The sequence below is a fragment of the Halichoeres trimaculatus genome, unplaced genomic scaffold, assembly GCF_033239565.1.
Source record: "Halichoeres trimaculatus isolate MK-OKI-2021-1 unplaced genomic scaffold, fHalTri1.1 fHalTri1_scaffold_4, whole genome shotgun sequence".
Taxonomy (NCBI): Eukaryota; Metazoa; Chordata; class Actinopteri; order Labriformes; family Labridae; genus Halichoeres; species Halichoeres trimaculatus.
In genome coordinates, this window is record NW_027437182.1 from 1,217,623 (window position 1) to 1,238,537 (window position 20,915).

General features: G+C 41.5%; 1 protein-coding gene across 1 annotated transcript; it reads left to right on the forward strand.

Moving 5' to 3' along the window:
* Positions 1-7: 7 nt before the first annotated feature.
* On the forward strand, positions 8-20,156 carry rab3b (RAB3B, member RAS oncogene family). Its single transcript, XM_074668561.1, has 5 exons — positions 8-148; positions 7,484-7,708; positions 11,676-11,794; positions 11,880-12,004; positions 17,568-20,156. Exons 2-5 carry the CDS (start codon positions 7,484-7,486, stop codon positions 17,750-17,752), a joined length of 654 nt encoding a protein of 217 aa, XP_074524662.1. The 5' UTR covers positions 8-148; the 3' UTR covers positions 17,753-20,156.
* Positions 20,157-20,915: the final 759 nt, after the last annotated feature.

Sequence of the window (20,915 nt, forward strand, 5' to 3'; positions counted from 1 at the left end):
GTGGAGGATCGTGGACGCGTCGTGCTGCCTTTGAGGAGACATCCGTGTGTTTTGGTTGAATCAGTGTTATTTTTTTTATCCCCCACCGAGCGAGCTGTCCCCCAGCAGGTGCGGCGCAGAGAGAGAGCATCAGATCCGCCCTGAAGAGGTAAGAGACGGACGCACAGACCTCACAGATGACCGATTAACACCGAGTTTAATACACACACACATCGACACACATCAGGACAGACGCACAGGAGCGTCGATCACACCTGAGCCGGTGCGCCACTGGAGCCCAAACGCTCCTGTAATCCGCTTCAATCGTGTTTCTGTCTCATTTTACACGATGATTACGCGCTCACACACCTGTCCGTCACACCTGCAGTGCTCCTTCACCCTGATCTCCATCTTTTACCCTAATTATTGGCCATCAGCCTCCAGCCCCGCCCCCATCACCCCCACCACGGGCTGCTTGGACCCCTCTGTGCTCCACATTTAAATCTCTGAGTCATATTGTTGCTGTGACGGTGTGTGAGCTGCTGCCTCTGAGGGCTCATCATGTCCATGTCTCTGTAGGGTTGGTGTTGTTCTGATAGTGAGCTGTGTTTATGTTCTTCTCTTTAAATCCTCTGCTTCATTCCCTGTGGCAGACTCAGCGTTTCACAGCTTTACCTCTTTTGAAGATTTGGTTCTTCTTCTTTTGTTGTTGCCTTTCTGAGTTTAGCTCATTTCTTTGGATTTTTTTAATCATGTTTGATTCATCTTTTCTTCTAATAGGGCTTTAAACATTTTTTTTTTATCTCTTTGACCTCATTTTACGATTTAAGTCTCATTCTGTTGCCTCGATTTGATTTTATCACTTTGGTCTAAAGCTGTTGCCTCGATCTCTTTCAGTTGCTTCAATTTCATTTTAATGCTCTCTCCTCATTTTGTCGCTTCTATCTCATTTTATTGCTTTAAACTCGTTCTACTGCACTGATCTAATTCTAATGTTTAAATTAGAGGTAGACCGATTTATCGGCTGGCCGTTATATTGGGCAGATATTTTCGGCCGTATTTTCTTTTAAAAAGCCGATTTTTGATCCGTTGTATAAAATGACGCAATTTTTGATCAGGCACAAAAAAGATGAGCACCTCAAACTTGTGGAACCACTTGGATACATTACATACTTTTGTTCAAATTATATTAATAAGTTTAAATTTCTTTTTTGACATTTTAAGAAGAGTGTGAATGTTTACTACTGCTTGTTACATTGTGTGTTTACTCAGACAAAATATGTCATTGTTTTAAAGCTGAATAAATGTTCAGAGGACTGGACACGACTTGTTGTAATAGATTTCTTTTAGTTGCTCAGAAATTGCTGCGTTTCACAAAAATGTGATGAATATATATTTATTTAACAATCGGCCTGAATATCAAATTGGAAAAATTGGCTATGCATATCGGCATTGGCTGCCCAAATTTGGAAAGCATCGGCATCGGCATCAGCCCCCAAAAAACCCATATCGGTCGACCTCTAATTTTAATCTCATTCTACTTTCAGACTCATTCTAATGCTCTGTTCTCATTTTATTTTTAATCTCAGAGGCCGTTACACAACAACATTTTTTTGGGGTGAAACACAAAAGTTTTGTTGTGTTTGTGTGTACATGGAAACAGCGTTTCAGCCGACCTAAAAAGCAAACTTTTGGAAACGGCCTCCAGAGTGGGATTTTTCTGAAATGCTTTCGATACCATTGCCGTGTAAACAGGAAGCTGGCATTTTCGTGGAAACCCTGACATCACGCTTTGCTTTGCTTGAGCACATAAAAAGGACAACATTACCGTTGTTACGATTGTTGTGTAACTCGTATATTTCCCGCCTGTAACTCGTGAAAATGCCCTGGAACGGCAGTCGAACTCATAACGTACGACCCGTGAACTCGTACCAGATCGATGTACTCCGAGTTACGACTTGTGACGTCAAATCTGTGCCAAAACAATATGGCAGCCTCTATGGATGCGGTGGTGCTGCGCGTGACACACGGTGAGAAATAGACTTTACTACAATGTGAAGTAAATTCGAACGTTGCAATCACAATTTACACACAGGATTATGTACTATAATCTGTTATGTGTCCAAGACGGTGGACTAATGTGTCGCTAACACGAAATAGCTAATAGAGAGAGAGAGAGAGAGAGAGAGAGAGAGAGAGCTATCATCACTGAGCTACAAGTGTAAACTTCTAGTCTGATGTTCACACATTGCACATTTGCAGCAACTCTGGCGTTCAGCGCATTAATCAACAAAAAATACTCTTTAAAATAACGGCATATGCCATGAAATATAAAGTAAATACCTCATGTTTCCCCTCCTCTGTTTCACTTAAAGAAAGAACTTGCAGGCTCCTTTGGTGATTGAAATGACCAAGCATAAATCTTTGAATTTCTGCCATGCTGGTTTGTTTACATCAGAATTCAAACGGAAGTTGTAAATTGCCTGGAACGCTTTCAGGTCGTGACTCCAATATTTCATCTGGTAAACATACGAGTTACGGGTTGCCTCGAACGCACCATTAGTATTCAACAATACACCAGATGATTGGCCCAAATCTACCTCAGAGGAGATCTACCAAAAGCTGCTTCTGGACAAGACAGTTATAGCGCCAACTACAGGCCTGGCATGATCACTACAGCGTTTTCAGTCCCTCGGCGTTTCCTTGTAAACGAATGATTTTTTTTTCACAGCATTTTAGTGTTTTTTGATGAAACATCATATTAACGGGCTTCATTCTATTGCTTTGTTCTTCTCTCTTTTTTTTTTTTGTTCTCATTTTATTGCTTCTATTTCGTTCTGTTGCCTTAATCTCAATTTTATTGCTCTGTTCTTATTTCTTTGCTGCAGCCTTATTATGTTGTCTAAGATTTGATTTATTGCTTCGATCTTCTCGTTTGTTTTAATCTCATTCTTTGGACTAAACCTCATTCTTTAGCTTTAATCTCATTCTTTCACTCTGATGTCGTTCTATCACTTTGATGTCATTCTATCACTTTGATGTCATTCTATCACTTTGATGTCATTCTTTCACTTTGATGTCATTCTATCACTTTGATGTCATTCTATCACTTTGATGTCATTCTTTCACTTTGATGTCATTCTATCACTTTGATGTCATTCTATCACTTTGATGTCATTCTATCACTTTGATGTCATTTTATCATTGATGTCATTCTTTCACTTTGATGTCATTCTATCACTTTGATGTCACTCCGTCACTTTGATGTCATTCTATCACTTTGATGTCATTCTATCACTTTGATGTCATTCTATCACTTTGATGTCATTCTATCACTTTGATGTCATTCTATCACTTTGATGTCATTCTATCACTTTGATGTCATTCTATCACTTTGATGTCATTCTATCACTTTGATGTCATTCTATCACTTTGATGTCACTCCGTCACTTTGATGTCATTCTTTCACTTTGATGTCATTCTATCACTTTGATGTCATTCTATCACTTTGATGTCATTTTATCATTGATGTCATTCTTTCACTTTGATGTCATTCTATCACTTTGATGTCATTCTATCACTTTGATGTCATTCTTTCACTTTGATGTCATTCTATCACTTTGATGTCATTCTATCACTTTGATGTCATTCTATCACTTTGATGTCATTTTATCATTGATGTCATTCTTTCACTTTGATGTCATTCTATCACTTTGATGTCATTCTTTCACTTTGATGTCATTCTATCACTTTGATGTCATTCTATCACTTTGATGTCATTCTATCACTTTGATGTCATTCTTTCACTTTGATGTTATTCTATCACTTTGATGTCCTTCTGTCCCTTTGATGTCCTTCTATCACTTTGATGTCATTCTATTAATTTGATGTCACTCTGATGTCATTCTATCACTTTGATGTCATTCTATCAATTTGATGTCACTCTGATGTCATTCTCTCACTTTGATGTCATTCTGTCGCTTTGATGTTGTTTCATCACTTTGATGTTATTCTGATGCTTCGATGTCTTTTTGTTTTCTCAGTCTCATGCTTCTTATTTGTTGTTGTTTTCGTCTCTGATAGTTTTTGAGATTGTTTTTGTTTTTTATAATCTATCGTCATGTATGATTTTAAATGTTAGGATGCTAACACCAAGCATGGGCAAAGCTTTAACCTGTAAGGTAAGCACATGTTGGACTAAACCCAGGATGACACTGCTGTGTGCTCTGAACTGCTTATCCAAAACATCGAACCATATTTGGTGATGTTTGCTCAATTGATGACATCACTGATTGGCACATCCCCCTGTAGAGCATGATGAACATAACACCAAATGGGAACATCCTGCTCTGCCCTTGGTTGCTGGGGATTCAGGTGTTTATTAGTAAACTGTCAAACCACGCAATTCTACAACATGTTATGACTGTTTACATCCGGGTAGTAGAGCTTTAGATGTCAACAGAAATAAGAAATATGAATAATTACTTTAACTAACCAGTAATTCTGGAGGAACAATGAAGTCTGTGCTCAATAACTCTTCCTCAGAGATGTAGATGACATGATTTTCCTGCTAAACTGAAATTTTGTATTTTTGAATTTAAGGAATATTAAGTGTTGAATTTCAAGCAGGTGAAAAAAAAATTATAGAAATTAAATTACTTTTGAAAATTCAATTTCGGATCTTGCTCTTTTTTAAATTTGGTGTAAGAATTAAAATCCAGTTTCTAGAGGCTTCCAGATCCCAGCCCAGACTTTTCCCACCGTGCTGTCATTTTCTGATCAGTGTGCTTGGTTTCCCTTTGTGAGCCTGTCGTTAAAGCAGAGTGTGGTTAAGCTGAGGACAGGACGTCTCAGGAACAATAGGAGACATGACGAGCTCTGAATAGAGAGCAGCAGCGTAGATTGACAGATCTGCAGCAGCTTTTATTCATTAGCGTGCAGAAAGAGGCTGTTTTCTATCAGCAGAAAGTCTCAGAATCACTCCTGACATCGAGCAGAGCCTCAGTTTGTTCCCGGCAGATGGTCCAAAGAAATCACATGCAGCGTCTCGTGAAAAACCAGGGATTAGAAATGTCACTTCAGCCGTCCCCACAGCCAGAGTTCTGGTTTCAGCAGCATTTTGTGGTCGTTTCTTCCTCCCCGGTCCCTGCCAGAGAGGATGAGTCTCTGCTGAACCCAGCAGGATCTCCAGCTCTGACTCATCTGCTGCTGGCGCTCACTCGGCCACCTGTCTGCAGGGTCGTCCTCAGACGCAGATCCAGCTTCTGTTTGACTTCATTTGACTCGACAGGTGGAGTGGAACAGGAAATGTTTGTTTGCGCTCTTTTCTTTGTTCAACGCGCTGTTTGTGTGGGTTTGACGGCTCTTTGTGCTGATTCACATTCTGCTCCAGCTCATTACAGAATCCAGGGGACGTCTTTGACAGCTTTGTGAAGTTTTAAGGTCTCTTTAAAGGAGCCCGTTGGCTGAGGACTTTGGTGCGATGCATCCTTCTCAAACAGCTTCAGATCCTCATTAAATCCTGATCTTATCAGGAAATGATGACACATATATACAAATTTATCAAACTAAACTACGACGATTTCCCCAGGACTTTATCTAAAACACACCTGAGCGCTGAGGCTCCCATTTAAAAAGCACTCCATTCATAGCTAAAACACAAGCTAAAGGCTAACACATAAGCTAAAGCCTTAAACACAAGCCAAAGACTAGAACACTAGATAAAAGGCTAAAGCATGAGCTCAAGACTAAAAAAGGTAAAGGCTAAAACATAAGCTAAAGACTTAAACACTAGCTAAAGACTAAAAACAAGCTAAAGGCTAAAACACTAGCTACAGACTAAAACATGAGCTTAAGGCTAAAACTTGAGCTAAAGACTAGAACACTAGCCAAAGAGTAGAAAACTAGCAAAAGGCTAAAGCATAAGCTAAAGGCTAAAACACTAGCTAAAGACTAAAACATGAGCGTAAGGCTAAAACTTGAGCTAAAGACTAGAACACTCGTTGAAGACTAGAACACTAGCTAAAGGTTAAATCATGAGCCAAAGGCTAAAGCACAAGCTAAAGACTAAAACACAAGCTATGGACAAAAACATGAGCTTGTGGCTAAAACACAAGCTTAAGACTGAAACGTGATCTAAAGGCTAAAACATAAGCTAAAGACTAAAAATCTAGATAAAGACTAAAAACAAGCTAAAGGCTAAAACACTAGCTAAGGACTAAAAACAAGCTAAAGGCTAAAACACTAGCTAAAGACTAAAACATGAGCTTAAGGCTAGAACTTGAGCTAAAGACTAGAACACTAGCCAAAGACAAGAAAACCAGCAAAAGGCTAAAGCATAAGCTAAAGGCTACAAGACTAGCTAAAACTAAAACATAAACTAAAGACAAAACATGGGCTAATGGTTAAAACAAGAGCTTAAGACTGAATTGGAACTAAAGGTTAAAACACAAGCTAAAGACTACAACATTAGCTATGGACAAAAAAATGGCTTAGGGCTAAAACATGGGCTAAAGGCTAAAACACAAGCTATAGACAAAAACACTGGCTTAAGATAAAAAAATGGGCTTCAAGCTTAAACACAAGCCAAAAAGACTAAAACACAGGCTCAAGACTAAAATGTAGGCTAAAGGCATAAACATAGGCTAAAGGCTAAAACACAGACTGAAAGCTAAAACACAGACTTTATGCTATAACACAGGCTAAAGGCTTAAACACAAGCAAAAGAATAAAAACGAGCTTAAGACTAAAACCGGCTTTAGGCTAAAACATGAGCTAAAGACTTACACACCGGCTTTAGGCTTAAACATGAGCTAAATGCTAAAACAGGTTTATCTGTGACAATGTTGATTCCAACCCACATGCAGACGTTATTCTGACCAGGATCCGCTAACGTTACAGACACGTCTCAGAGCACCGGGCTGTGAGTAGAGCCAAATATAGCCGGCTACTAAACTACGCTAAAAACAGACAAAGTTAGCTTGTTGTCACGTTTCAAACCATAGCTCCACCTAACTGTTGATAAATACCTTAGCTCGTGGAGCTGAATCTGGGAAAAATTTGTCTAACCAAAAACAATTTGTTCTGAAAAAAAGAAAAAAAGAACACAAGCCTGGTTAAGTCACGTCTTCACGACAGCGTGAGACTCCGGGCCAGAAGGTGGCGAGGCGGTCCAATCACAACAGATCCTCCTCACAGCCTCTTTGAGTTACCCTAACTCTTCAACCATTTGGGCTCCTTAGAGTTTCCCAGGCATGATCTCTGACTCTTTTATTTACTAATACCTCCTCCACAGTCGCCATGTCTGTTTTTGAGTTTGTTGTTGTTGAAATAACCTTTTGACTCTGAGCTGACCCCCCTGGTGGATGTATTGGGTAACAGCAATGCCAACGTAAAGGATGTATTGAACTATGACAGCAGTGACGGTGACATCGTTTTTGTGTAGAGGGAGGATAAATGGGTCTTAAGACTCTGATTGTGTTTGTCTTTCCACCCGAACCTCCAGATGGCGAAGGCAGACCAGCGTTTCGGCCAGCGGGATGGCTCCGACCAGAACTTCGACTACATGTTCAAGCTGCTGATCATCGGGAACAGCAGTGTGGGGAAAACGTCCTTCCTGTTCCGCTACGCCGACGACTCCTTCAGTAACTCCTTCGTCAGCACGGTGGGTATCGACTTCAAGGTGAAGACAGTGTATCGCAACGACAAGAGGATCAAGCTGCAGATCTGGGTGAGGACGGTTCGACCTGACGGTAACACCCCGTCACTTCACACACACTCTAACACAGAGGGCTGTAACACACACTCACACACACACACACACACACACACACACAGAGTCAGGGTAACATGGTGTTCTGCTCTCAGTCTACAACAGGCTGCTGGGAGAAAACACACACGTATACACACACTTCTGGGCTTGTATCATCAGTGGTGATGTTGTTGCCATGGCAGCAGCTCTTCACGCTCACTCACTTTCTCACTGACACACACACACACACACACACACACACACACGTACACCAACAGTGCTGTCTTCAGAGGCAATTAGAGAGACCTCTTGGGGCGAAGAGGTTGAGACCCAGTGTGTGTTTTTGTCCGTGTTTGTGTGTGTGTGTGTGTGTGTGTGTGTGAAGAGGGGGTTGTGCTATAATGGAGCTAATCAGAGCAGATTGATTCACTTAAAATAGAAACACACACATGAGCTCACGTAAACATCACCACCCAGCTTTCTTACACATATACCAATAACAGGACGGTTGAAAAGATTAAAGAGGGGGTACTCTGCTGTCTCGTGATCTAAACATGAATTTAAAGTAGCAATCCTGGATGTTCAGACTGAGCATGTGCAGAATTTCAAACCTCTACATGATCATCTGTTGTAGAAATCTATGAAAGACTGATGATGTCATCACATAAGGATCTCCGAACTAGTTCATGACACATTGGAGGCGTGTACCTCAAACACCAAGGTCTCCCACATGGCTTCAGCCCAAACAGGCCTGAAGAGGGCTGGCTAATCAAAAGGAAGGGGGAAGTTTGTCTTAAAGAGCAAAAATCAGAATACTACAGAGAGGCAGAAACACCCCCTCTTTAAACTTCAAAGCTTGGATTGATATGAGTATCATTGCATCCTGATCTGATCAGGAGATAACGACACATTGATATACAGTAAGTGCTGAGGCTCCCTTTTAACAAGCAGTTTCTTAAAGGCTAAAGTACGAGCTAAAAGCTAAAGAGTAAGCTAAAGGCTAAAACATGAGCTAAAAACAAAACACAAGCTAAAGGCTAAAACATGAGCTAAAGGCTAAAACATGAGCTAAAAACAAAATACAAGCTAAAGACTAAAGCATGGGCTAAAGGCTAAAACATCATCTAAAGACAAAAAACTGGCTTAAAACCAAAACATGAGCTAAAGGCTAAAAAATAAGCTAAAGACTAGAACACCAGCCAGAGACTAACACATGAGCTAAAAGCTAAAGCATCAGCTAAAGACTAGAACACAAGCAAAAGACTAGAACACTAGCTAAAGACTAAAATACAAGCTAAAGACGAAAGCATGGGCTAAGGCCTAGTACACTAGCTAAAGACTAGACCACACAGGCTAAAGACTAAAACACGGACCAAAGGCTAAACCACAGGCTAAAGCATAAACATGGACTTAAGGCTAAAGCACAAGCTAAAGACCAGAAAACTAGGTAAAGACTGAAACACGGGCTAAAGGCTAAAACACAAGATAAAGACTTAAACGTGGGCTTGAGTCTGAAAAACAAGCTAGAGACTGCAACACGATCTAAAGACTAAAACACAAGCTAAGGGCTAAAACACAAGCCAAAGATTAAAACACAAGCTAAAGGCTAAAACACAAGCTAAAGACTAAAACACAGGCTAAAGCCTATAAAACTAGCTTTATGCTAAATCACTAGTTAAAGGCAAAAACACAGTGTTGGTCTTTTCTCCAATATATGAAAATATATTTTAATGAGATTAAAGTTTCAGATTGTTTAATCAGTAATTACAATGACGTCATCAGAGCTGATTTAAAAAGTAAGGGTCTTTAGTTTCCTTTAAAAACACTCAGAGAGCATTTCTCTTAGTCTGGACTGTCTAAGCTGTACCTGGAAGATGAAGACAAATTTGATAAATACCACGGCTCTCCTCGTCACCTTGTAATTATTTTCTTTTACACTCATATCAGAGTGTTCCTGTTTTCGTGGGTTTATGTGACTGTCTATTTATTTGAATATGTTTTTAAAAAGAGAAAAGGTAAAATTTTATTACTGTGATTGGAAGTGCTGTATTATATGTTTCCTGTCTTACTTTAGTGAAAATATTTAGAAAAAAAAAAAAAAACAAAACACTCAGAGAGTTCCGGAATGTAGTGACATCACAAAGACAGAAAGCTCTCTGTGCTTGATGATGAACATTCTAGAACCTCATTGATGGAGCTGCAGAATAGACTGTTAAAAAAAATTGGACGTCGTCTTGCAAGGCTTGAAGTGATGTCACCACGAAACTGCTCCCCCTGGTGGCTGGCTGCAGTTCAAGTCAAACACTCAGTCTCCCCAGTCATTCCAGATGGGCAGTGGTCAAACTTTGAAAAATTAATACACCTCGTTAAAATGTTTCTCACATCTTATTGTTGTGGTGATTTGAAGATATCATTTGGCTGCCTTGTATTCAAGTTTCTTTTTTCAAGAAATGGTTTGTTTTCATTCGCTATTAGAGGATAAAAACGAGGCTTTACGTCACATTTAACGATGATCGACAGTTTACCAAACATGTCAGGAGGGAGAGCCAAGAAGACATTATGTCAATGTCAATCACTGGGCTCCACTCAGATTCTCTCTGAGTCCCTCGTCGTCTCTATGGCACAGACTCTGGCTGCACAAGTCAGTATGCTTCCTGATTGGCTGTTGTTTTGTTTTGATCATAAATATTTTGGCTCCTGTCTTCATCTGGTCAGAGGAAGTAAAATCAAACTTGTCAAGATGATCTTTGCAACCTTCAGAAAAGTTTTGATGATAGGCCACAGAATTGGTTCAGTTATCTTATAGTGAGTTGAGTATCGTTGGTATTTTTGGGAGCAGATCTCTGCAGCAGGTCCAACACGTGGAGGAAAGACCGACACTGAAAAATGGAGGCTGAGGATGCTCAACTGCTGACGTGGAGTGATGTCTTCTTCTGCAGAAAGCAAACACACATTTCTCTTCTTGGCTAAACTGAGCAATCAGTCATTGCTGGAGGCGCTGCCGATCCCTCCACGATGATTAATGTTCCCGCTGCACAGAACCACGCTGCACATCAAATCTCAATTAAGTGGATGTGAATGAGCACTCAGAAGAAAAGGAAACCCTGAGACTGCTGGATGAGGAAGTGATGCACAAAGGGCTAAATTTAGCCGCCTTCAGGCCGGCTGGAGTGGCGTGAAGAGGATGAGGAGGATGTCAGCTGAGCGGTGATGTTAACGGATGGAAGAGTCACTTTGAAGCTCAGCAGTGGGGTTGCAGTTGAGCGGCGTTTAAAGTGGTAGACGCCGATCGATCGAAGCTTTGGATGAGACAATGTGGAGTCTCGGAGGACACACTAGCAAAAAAAAAAAAAAAAACAAGATGGAGGATGATGATAATCAATAGCATGAGATTTAACGAGATCTTAACAAGACTTCCCAAAATGATGACATCATCACATAAAGATCTTAGTTAATAACATGCTGGAGAAGCAGGCCTCAAACACCAAGGTCTGCCTGTAGCTCCGCCCCCAACAGTCCTCCAGAGGACTAGCCAATCAGTGGGAAGGGAGTTTATCTTAAAGAGACAGCAGCCAAAATAAAGTCTTTCAGAGTCTTTCTCGCCAAACAAGTGTTTCTAAAACACCAGAGAGAGAAAAATAGATATTTAAATGAGCTGTGAATCATGTAAAGACAAAACGGGGGCACCGAATAAAAGTACAATACCCCCTCTTTAATGTTCTCACCACAATGCCATCCTTTAAAGCACGGTTAAGGAGTAGAGGTGAATTAACGGCAGGATCTGGTGAGAGGTGATGGAGTGAAGATAAGCTCCTGTGATGTTCAACACATCGAGTGTGTGATTGTGAGGTGAGAGTGTGTGTGTGTGTGTGTGTGTGTGTGTGTGTGTGTGTGTGTGATGTGCTTCATTAATGTGTCTGTTTTGTGACTGGCTTCTCGTTTCCAGGACACAGCCGGGCAGGAGCGTTACCGCACCATCACCACCGCCTACTACCGTGGCGCCATGGGCTTCATCCTCATGTACGACATCACCAACGAGGAGTCCTTCAACGCCGTCCAAGACTGGTACGAGCTCCGTGCGAGAAGTGAACGTTTGTGTTTGTGTTTTTCTGAAAGTAAGACGTTAATCTGATCTAACACATGTTTACAGGGCCACTCAGATCAAGACGTACTCGTGGGACAACGCCCAGGTGATCATGGTGGGAAACAAGTGTGACATGGACGAGGAGAGGGTGGTTCCTCCGGAGAAAGGGAAACATCTCGCCGACCAATTAGGTGAGCCGCTTGTAACGACACGACATTTCTCGAATCGGCGTTAAAACACTCAAGGGGGAAAACTTTAAGGAAACTGAGAAATTCTGCCAACAAAGCGTGTTTTAGTAGATACAAATAATAAATGTTAAACAAATGAAACCCATGAATTCTCCCAAGACTGTGTTTAAATAAAAAAAAAAAAAAGTTTATCATTTAATCAAAATTAATAAACTCTCCTGCGCACCCAAAGGTAATTCAACCTATATATTTGTTGAAACAACGCCCCAAACACAGTCTTTCTCAACCCTAAATAATGTAAAAATCCCAATCTAACAAAGATTACCTCGCTTGTCTTTTTTCAAGTCCTTTTAAATTGTCTTTCCTGCAGCTTTTTGTCCACTTGCCCACAACGGAAGCCGCAGTGAATCCTCCAAGCCCTGAAAGTTAATCCACGCAGGACAAAAACCCCAAAACCCAAAAAACGTGATCGATCGACCAACAAACAGTACTATACCAGGAAAGTTGCAAAAATAAAAACGATCTCACTGCTCTTGGAACAACATGAATCTACAGAAACGTCTTTCTGTTCCTGGCGCACACTTGGTCCCAGGAAGCGATAATCCGAGGGGATCCGTAGGGATGTTGGATCAGCACCAGTAACTACCCTCCGTGTCGTTTATTTTAAGTTTATTGCAACTTAATCCAGACAGTTTATTACTTTTTCTTATTTTCCACATCTGTTTCATTGTCCTTGTCCCTCGCGATCTCCTCTCCGCCCCTTCCCTGATGCCACGTCCTCCTTTTATAATTTCGTCCTTTATTTTCTTTTCTCTTTAACCATAAACCAACTCAGGAAACATTACAACAGGTACCCCATCCTATCTAAAAATCCAATCCATAAACCTCTCATTTCATTTCATTACTCGCACTTTCATTAATTTCATTCACTATAATACTTCTCTCATTTAATCAAATTTTCGTTTTTGGTGACACTGTCACACGCTGCAGCAAGGGTGTGACGAAACACTCTTTCTATGAGTGTTTGGAGTCTGAGCAGAACCAACCAATCAGATGTTAGCAGGAAGAACATTCTAGAATTCTAGAATTCTGAGATCAAGAACAGAACTCTGTCTCTGAGCTCAGAATGCTTCTGCTGTTGCTCTGCAAACGGACAGTTTTGTGGGAGTTGAATGACAGAAAACTTTACGTCAAGGGCCCTGTTTCCGCCAAGTGGTTCAGTTTGTCTCCGTACAGCCCAAGATGTGATGTCTCGAGCTGTTTCCTTTGACTAAAGCTGGGACAGGTCCCCAAATTACAGACAGGTTACCGACCCATACCGTCCCACTTTTTGATAACCTTCTGTTGGGATGGATTGATTTCAGCGTTGATTGGTGGAAAGAAGAAGAAGCGTCTCTTCTCTGAAACAAAGCTTGATTGTTCTTTGTAACAAAGAGCCACATGCCAATCACAGAGAAGACAAATTTCTGGATGTCTTCTATCCCTGTTCTTTTACACTTTTTTCTTCTTCGTTGGATTAATTAGCCCAGTACACTTTGTCCTGTTGCTGCAGTGCCGTGAAAAAGTATTTTCCCCCCTTCCAGATTTCTGTGTTTTTTGCATATTTATCACACACAGAGGTTTCAGACCATCAAACCAACTTTAATATCACACAGAGACAACCCAAGGAAATAAAGTAAAAAAAAATATGTAAATATCTTTAAAAAATGTTGTTATTGTAGAAATCGGCAAAAAAATTAGAAAAAAATAATTCCAAAATTAAAAAGATTAAAAAAAAAAAAAAAAAATTAAAAAAAATATAGAAATTTGCTAAAAAAATGTGAAATCTAAAACAATTGTGTACATCTTAGAAATGTTATCAAAAAATTAAATTACAGCGATGGCAGGCTTTATTGCAAGATGTGATTCATATTTAGTTAAACAAAATGTTAACATAGTATTTTTTGAGTGTCAGTGTCTTTGATCATCAATTCCCTCTGTAAAAATTATAAAATCACTTTATTTAAATAAATATAAATTAAGTTACAAGGAGCCACTGCAGAGGATTGAAAGAGCTGCATGAGGCTCCAGAGCCGCAGGTTGAAGACCGTTGGTCTAACAGAATCTATTTAAGTGATTTCTTGATTCAACACAGGTGGTGGCAAACAGGTTTGGGTGTGGCCTGTGAAACTGTCCCAAAACTGTGGTTAGTCACCGTTACTTTGTGATTTAACAACGGAGGTGATTACTTTTTCACATAGGGTCAGATAGGTTTGTATTTTTCCCCCCTTGGTAAATAAAATCATCATTTAGAAACTGCATTTTGTATTTCTTTGGGTTGTCTATGTGTGATATTAAAGTTGTTTTGATGATCTGAATCCTCTGTGTGTGATAAATTGCAAAAAACACAGAAATCTGGAAGGGGGCAAATACTTTTTCATGGCACTGTATGACATCACGCTATTGCGTAGCTGGTGCAGCTATTGGCATCTATTGACACGTCACCATCCAAGAAGCGTCCAAGAAGGATCAGGATTTACCGATCCGACCTGTACCAAACTGTACTGACCCCAACCGGACCACTTGGCATCTGGAAAACTCAAACATCTCACTGACTAAAATAAAGTCTTATAAAGAGTTTACCTTTGAACATTGGGATCAGGTTGTGATTTTCTCTTATTTTTATCATAGATTTTATCTAAGAAGTGGAAATTACCACTGTGTCATCAACTCTGGGTTGGTTTGGACCAAGTTTGGCCTCTTGGAGTAAGACGTAGGGCGGAGATTTAGAGGACCAAGGAGTTGGATCATGCTAGCTTTAACTGCGAGCTAAATATTTCTGACTCATCTGGGTCTTGTAGAAAGATCAATGTGAGTTAGTCGCTTTTTGGTTAGCAGTGGTTCTGAGCGCTCAGTGATTGGTGTTCGCCCCCTGCTGGACGTTACAGAGACCCACGCTTCAGTGAGAGACCAGCTGAACTTGTGTGAACCAGTTGAACTCCAGGAGAACATGACTCTAACCTGTGGTGTGTGTGCAGAGTGACGTGGAGGTGCTCTCCTCGTACGGCTCGTTGCTCCGGGCTGACGGCTGGAGAAACGTTTGGATTAAGAATTCACTCTACAGGTTTATCTCTCCCGCAGGGCGCTGCTTCTCCTCACTCTCTAAAACATGTCAACGCTGCAGGCTCAGTGAAGGAAGAGGTAGCTCCTGCAGGAAGCTGACTCAACAGACCAGGGGAACAGGTGTACGGCCAGTCTTGGATTCCAGCTGATATTTATTTGTAAAGTGGGATGAAAAGTCTTTAAATGCTTAAATGGATTACACCACACCTAACCTAATCCAGAATCAGCCAAAGACACCTCTACAAATACTGAGGTCAACTGTTACCAAACTCACCTAAAACTCCAGAGGTGTAACGGTAGCTATACGACGGGAAGAGGAATTAAAAAACTCAGGGTGGTGGACTCAGACTTTCCTGATCAAGGAGGCCAAACAAGGGCACTGACTTCATAGAGGTGGTCGGATGTCGTCAAAAGTAGGCTTAAACCTGGTTCATAAGTCTGAGTTGATGTGTCCACATCATTCTGCAGTACTCCTCCAAAACACATGAGGGCGGTGTGGTCAGTACGATCGGCTGTTTGTGGTCTTTGTTTCCTGTTATTTCAGAGCTGTTTGAATCGTTAAATGTTATTTTGATGTTGATCTCCAGGGGCAGAAGACACATGCCAGGCTCATATCTAATGTGTTGTGTTGTGGTCTTTGCAGTGCGTTTTTCTTATTGCTGTGCACATTGTTGTCGAATTGATGAAGATGTTTTCTTTATTTGCTTCTGTTTTGTTTTTTTTTGTATGTGCTTTCCTAAGTTACAGCGCCGTGAGCTTTCAGGGCCACCGTAAATTGGCCTCCATGGGACGATAAAGAGATTCTGTTTCTGATACATCTTGTTTATTATATAACAACTATTGTATTGACTGGAATATAGGACGACCTCTCTTTTCAAGACCAACCTTCACAAAAAGACTCTGATAACCACAATGCACTTTGTTTAAAGAAACTACACAACCAGCAGCATGTGTCAATGGTTAGACATGAAAACCCAATTTTTCATCATTTTCAACAAATAAAAACCTGTGTCTTATATTTGGGTCAACATGGTGTTTCCATGAAAGACAGAGAGGAGACGGTGAGGAGATGAATTGTGCCGGAAATCTAAAAAAGTTGTAAACGGACAATCCAAACCCAGTGGACCAATCACGGAGCTCTGTCCTATGACCCAGGGTACACCATCGATTTGACGCAGAAGTGTAAACCAGGCTTTTTATGGTTAAAAAGGGGTATAAAATGTCCTGTATGACACCAACGCAACTATCCATCTTCTGCTGCTTATCCGGGGTCGGGTCGTGGGGGCAGCAGCCTAAGCAGGGAAGCCCAGACTTCCCTCTCCCTGGCTACTTCGTCCAGCTCTTCCAGGGGAATCCCGAGACGTTCCTAGGCCAGCCGAGAGACGTAGGCCCTGTTTACATGACGCCGAAAATGGTCGATTCCGCAAACATTTCGTTGCATTTTGGCCTTCCGTTTAGACAAGACCACGTTGCGTTTTCAGTGAAAATGCAAACTTTTGAAAACGCTCCCCAGAGTGGAAGGATCTGAATCCGCTCCTCCATCCAGCTTCGTGTAAACACAGAGCGGAGCGTCTCAGGGTGAAACGCTGACGTCACCGCATGCGCACTCGCAGTTTCAGGTGAAGGCTCCGCGCTCAGCCACATTTCCAGTCGAGCCATTCCGGTCCAGTAGGTGGCGGTAATGAGTGTCATGGTTGGATTGCCGACCGTCTCACGCAACAAAACGGCAGAAAAAGAAAGAACAGAAGAGGAGACTTGTCCTCCTGGAGTCGTATGAACGCGGATCGTTTTCACGCCGTCCTCATGTAAACGCGGGTGGCTTTTGAAAACGCAAAAGAAGAATCGTTGCGGGAGTCTCCGTGTAAACGGGGCAGTAGTCTCCCCAGCGTGTCCTTGGTCTGCCCCGACGTCTCCTCACCTCACCAGGGAGGCGTCCGGGAGGCATCCTCTTCAGATGCCCGAGCCACCTCCGAGCTCCTCCCGGATAGCCGAGCTTCTCACCCTATCTCTAAAGGAGAGCCCGGCCACCCTACGGAGGAAGCTCATTTCGGCCGCTTGTACCCGCGATCTTGTTCTTTCGGTCACTACCCAAAGCTCATGACCATAGGTGAGGGTGGGAACGAAGATTCACCAATGCAACCCTGATTTAGACTTCAGGGGTGGCCATTAGCTCAAGACTTCACCACTTGCTCTTTCTGTCATGGCTCCTCCCATTAACTAAAGTCACACAACTACTGACAAAACAAGTGATAGTTTGACTCTAAACTCTGACTTTGGGGTTTGTGTTTGTTTGCCTTCTCCTTGTCGCCCAGAGACCAGACTAACATTTTCTTGACTTCTCTCTGCAGGTTGACATGGTAACAGGTTATCCTCCAGAGTCTGTGGTTAGATCTTTGTAAGGGTGTGCAATAGTCCGCTGAATCAACCGACTGTACACTAACCTGTCCTCCTGTTTCCCCTGCAGGCTTCGAGTACTACGAGGCGAGCGCTAAGGAGAACATCAACGTGCGGCAGGTGTTTGAGCGCCTGGTGGACATCATCTGCGTGAAGATGTCGGAGCGCGTGGACGTGGAGGCGCCGGCAGCTCCCGGGTCCAAGACGACCAAACTGACCGACAAGCCCGCCCAGCTACCTCAGAAGTGCTGCTGATCGTCCGACGCCGTTCGTCCCGCTGCTGTCGACTCGTCGGCTTCTCGAGAAAAAGAAAAACAGATTACGTATCGTGACATTCCTGAACACACCCTTTCTGCTTCGGTCCATGTTTGTGAGCAGTCACTAATCGCCTGCCGCGACAGTTTCACACCTTTTCCCGTCTGTTAGTATCCGAGTTATCCTTTTGTAGATGGAGGAGTAATCGCAGCGTCCTCCGAACATTTGATTTGGCATGTTTGAAAAGTTTTGCAATTTACCTGTTTGTGTTTGGATCGCAAAAAGTGGAACAGAGAGTGACTTGGGCCTTCTTGCAAAGACGATTGCGCAAACAGACTAATCAAAACACATGACTTTATCTCGGCTGTGCAAACACTAAAAATAACAAGCGTTCTCCTGCACACTCTCCAACTTGAACAGATCTTTCAGTTTTAGACCCTTTTCAAGGAAAACAGGTCACGTGCTGTTTGCTTGAAGAAGATCTGGAACTGAAATGCCGTCCCAACCGATGAGTTTCACTAGTTGGACAGTGTGCAAAGTGTGTTATCGCTTGAATCGGCTCTGTCCTCTCCTTCCAACCTGTTGATTTAAATGTGCAAACTAATTTTCTTGGCCGTGCAATCTCAAAAAGACGCCAAATTGTGTTTTTGTTCGGAGTGTGCTGCCAAAGGAGCTGGAAGCAGGGTCCACGGTAAAGCACAACACTGCCTCTCCTCCCAACGTGTAGCACAACAAGAAACTCACGTCCCAGCTGCTCATGTCCACAAGTTTACCGGCCGAGTCGTTCGACAGCAGATAGGCTGCTTCTTAACTGGCCTGTCGAAGTGAGTCGGCCTACAGCCCAGCGGTTCCTGTCCTGGCCTTACGTAGCTCTGTTTATGGCGGAAAAGATGCTTCAGGGCTACGCCACCGGTGCACAACACTCAGCAGGGCAGCAGCATTCAGAGTGAGTCGGGTACAGATACATGTCCCAAAAGCTGTCTGACTAGATCTCCCATGATGCACTGATGTGGTTTTAACAGGTCTCTGAAATGATGTTCAAAACAAGCTCCTGAGATTAACACCAGTTTTCATCTGAATGAAAAGCACAAAAATCTTTGGTATTAGTATATAACTGTGCCTTTTGTGTCTTTAGTACCTGATTATTATTGGAACGTTTTCCAAACACAGCTAAAAGTATAAAACCTTCAATTAGGCGTCTTCTGGGAGGCAATTTGATTTCCATTTATAGTTAATTATCCAATCAGGCGTCAGCACGCTTTGGTTTTTGCAGGAAAAACAGTCTACATGGAGAGCAACAACAGGAGGAACATGATGGAGCAGCTTACAATCAGTTCAAGATCAAACTCTGAGACAAAAATCTGCTGGATGCTGTCCTGAAAGACAATCAGCATTTAGATTTCCTGACTTCCCTGAATGCAACAGATAAAGCATCAAAGTGAAAGTAGTTTTCTTCTCCTCTTGAGGGCAAACCTGACGAAACTTGACGTAACTTGACTTTTGACTTGATGTGACCTCATGAAACTGAAGAGACGTTCGTCAGAAGAAAATCCGTCTGTGTTTGAGCTTCATACGCTGAGCAGACAGAGAGAAGTTTACAGATGAAACGTGAAAATGTATAAACTGGGTAACATGAGAAGTGTTTTTGTCTCTATTAATCGTCTTAGCATCGACCAATCAGGTGCATGCATGCGAAACAGTCTGTTTGCAGAGCAACAGCAGAAGTTCTAGAATGTCCTTGAGCTCAGAATTCTAGAACTCCTCACCCTCTTTCGTAGACCTCACTCCAACAAACAGCAGGAAGTTGTTTTCCATAAAATCAGTGTTTCATCTTCAGACTCAACCAGAATTATATGTTTAATATAAATATATATTTATATGATGGTGGAAGCAAAGAAACAAACCCAGCTGCTCCAAAACTCTGATTCAACCCCCGTCGACCCTCCAAACAACCCCCGAAACTGCCAGAGACTCACCCTGTGCCCGCTGCTGAGTGCTGCCGCCCTGTGGCGAAACTTAAATCGTACCGAGGCTGTTCAATTCTCACACACACACCTGTGAGCAGAGCTGCTGAGTAAGGTGCACCCGCTTCCCCGTCCCCTTTTAGCAGTAGGTAGGTAGGTAGGTAGTTGTCATATAGCTGTCATGTTCTACATAAACATGTGTAGGTATGAGTGTGTGTGTGTGTGTGTGTGTCTGTGTGTGTGAGTTCTCCTGTTGCATATGATTCCCATGATATTTATCACGTGTTCAGTTGTGAGGGTTTTTGTGTTTGTGTGCAGTATCTTTGACGGAAAGTGTGATATTTTGATAACGTCATGTCAGCTGAGATACAGTGTGTGTGTGTGTGTGTGTGTGTGTGTGTGTGTGTGTGAGTGTGTGTACATGAAAGACTTCAAGAAAACAGGAACATGAGAAGAAAAAAACTTGTGCATTTATGATTATATATTACAACAATAGAATAAAAAAAAAGATCCTGCCAAATTGTTAAATAGTTACGACGGCGCACGTTTCTGTGTGTAACTCCCCACCATGTGTCTTCAGATTGATAAAAGCGTACAATAATATTGACATTGTCTTCATATGATTATTTTTTAAGTGAATTTGTAAATGATAGAGTTAGAAATTATACTGGTGTTGAGTATGAATTTATTTTTATGCAGTGTATACCATGGACAAATTCAATAGAGAGTTTATGTAAACTTGTCGTCTTAAAGTTCACTCCTGTTTGGGGGAGAAGCACAAAGTGATTGTACAAAATATTGTGAATGTTTGTATATTATAGATGCAATTTAGTATAATAAAAATACTCTTTAATCAAAAAAGTGGCAGAGTTTTTGTTGTTTGTTTGTGCTCAAACTAATTCGTTGCTCCTAAACCTGTACATATTGTGCAGCATTAAGCCTTCACGGATGTGTAAGCAAAGGTCAAAGCGTCCATGAATTCCAAAAAGAATGTCAGATTTTAACTTTAGCAAACAAGGAACTGGACTTTAATCAATTTTGCTCTTGGTGTACATATGGAGTTATTGTTTACTTTAAGTAAATATAATATTAATAATTTTATTTTTATTTTATTTTAATTTATATTTGATTTGATTCATTTTATTAATAAAATTATTTTATTTTAAAATTTTATTTATTTCCTAACCCTAACCTTAACC

What these genes read in the sequence shown, in the direction of transcription:
- rab3b (XM_074668561.1), top strand. Translation starts at nt 7,484, where the DNA reads ATGGCGAAGGCAGACCAGCGTTTCGGCCAGCGGGATGGCTCCGACCAG. An exon ending in GGATCAAGCTGCAGATCTGG is followed by an intron (nt 7,709 to 11,675) that starts GTGAGGACGGTT and finishes TCTCGTTTCCAG; the next exon opens with GACACAGCCGGGCAGGAGCG. An exon ending in TTCAACGCCGTCCAAGACTG is followed by an intron (nt 11,795 to 11,879) that starts GTACGAGCTCCG and finishes ACATGTTTACAG; the next exon opens with GGCCACTCAGATCAAGACGT.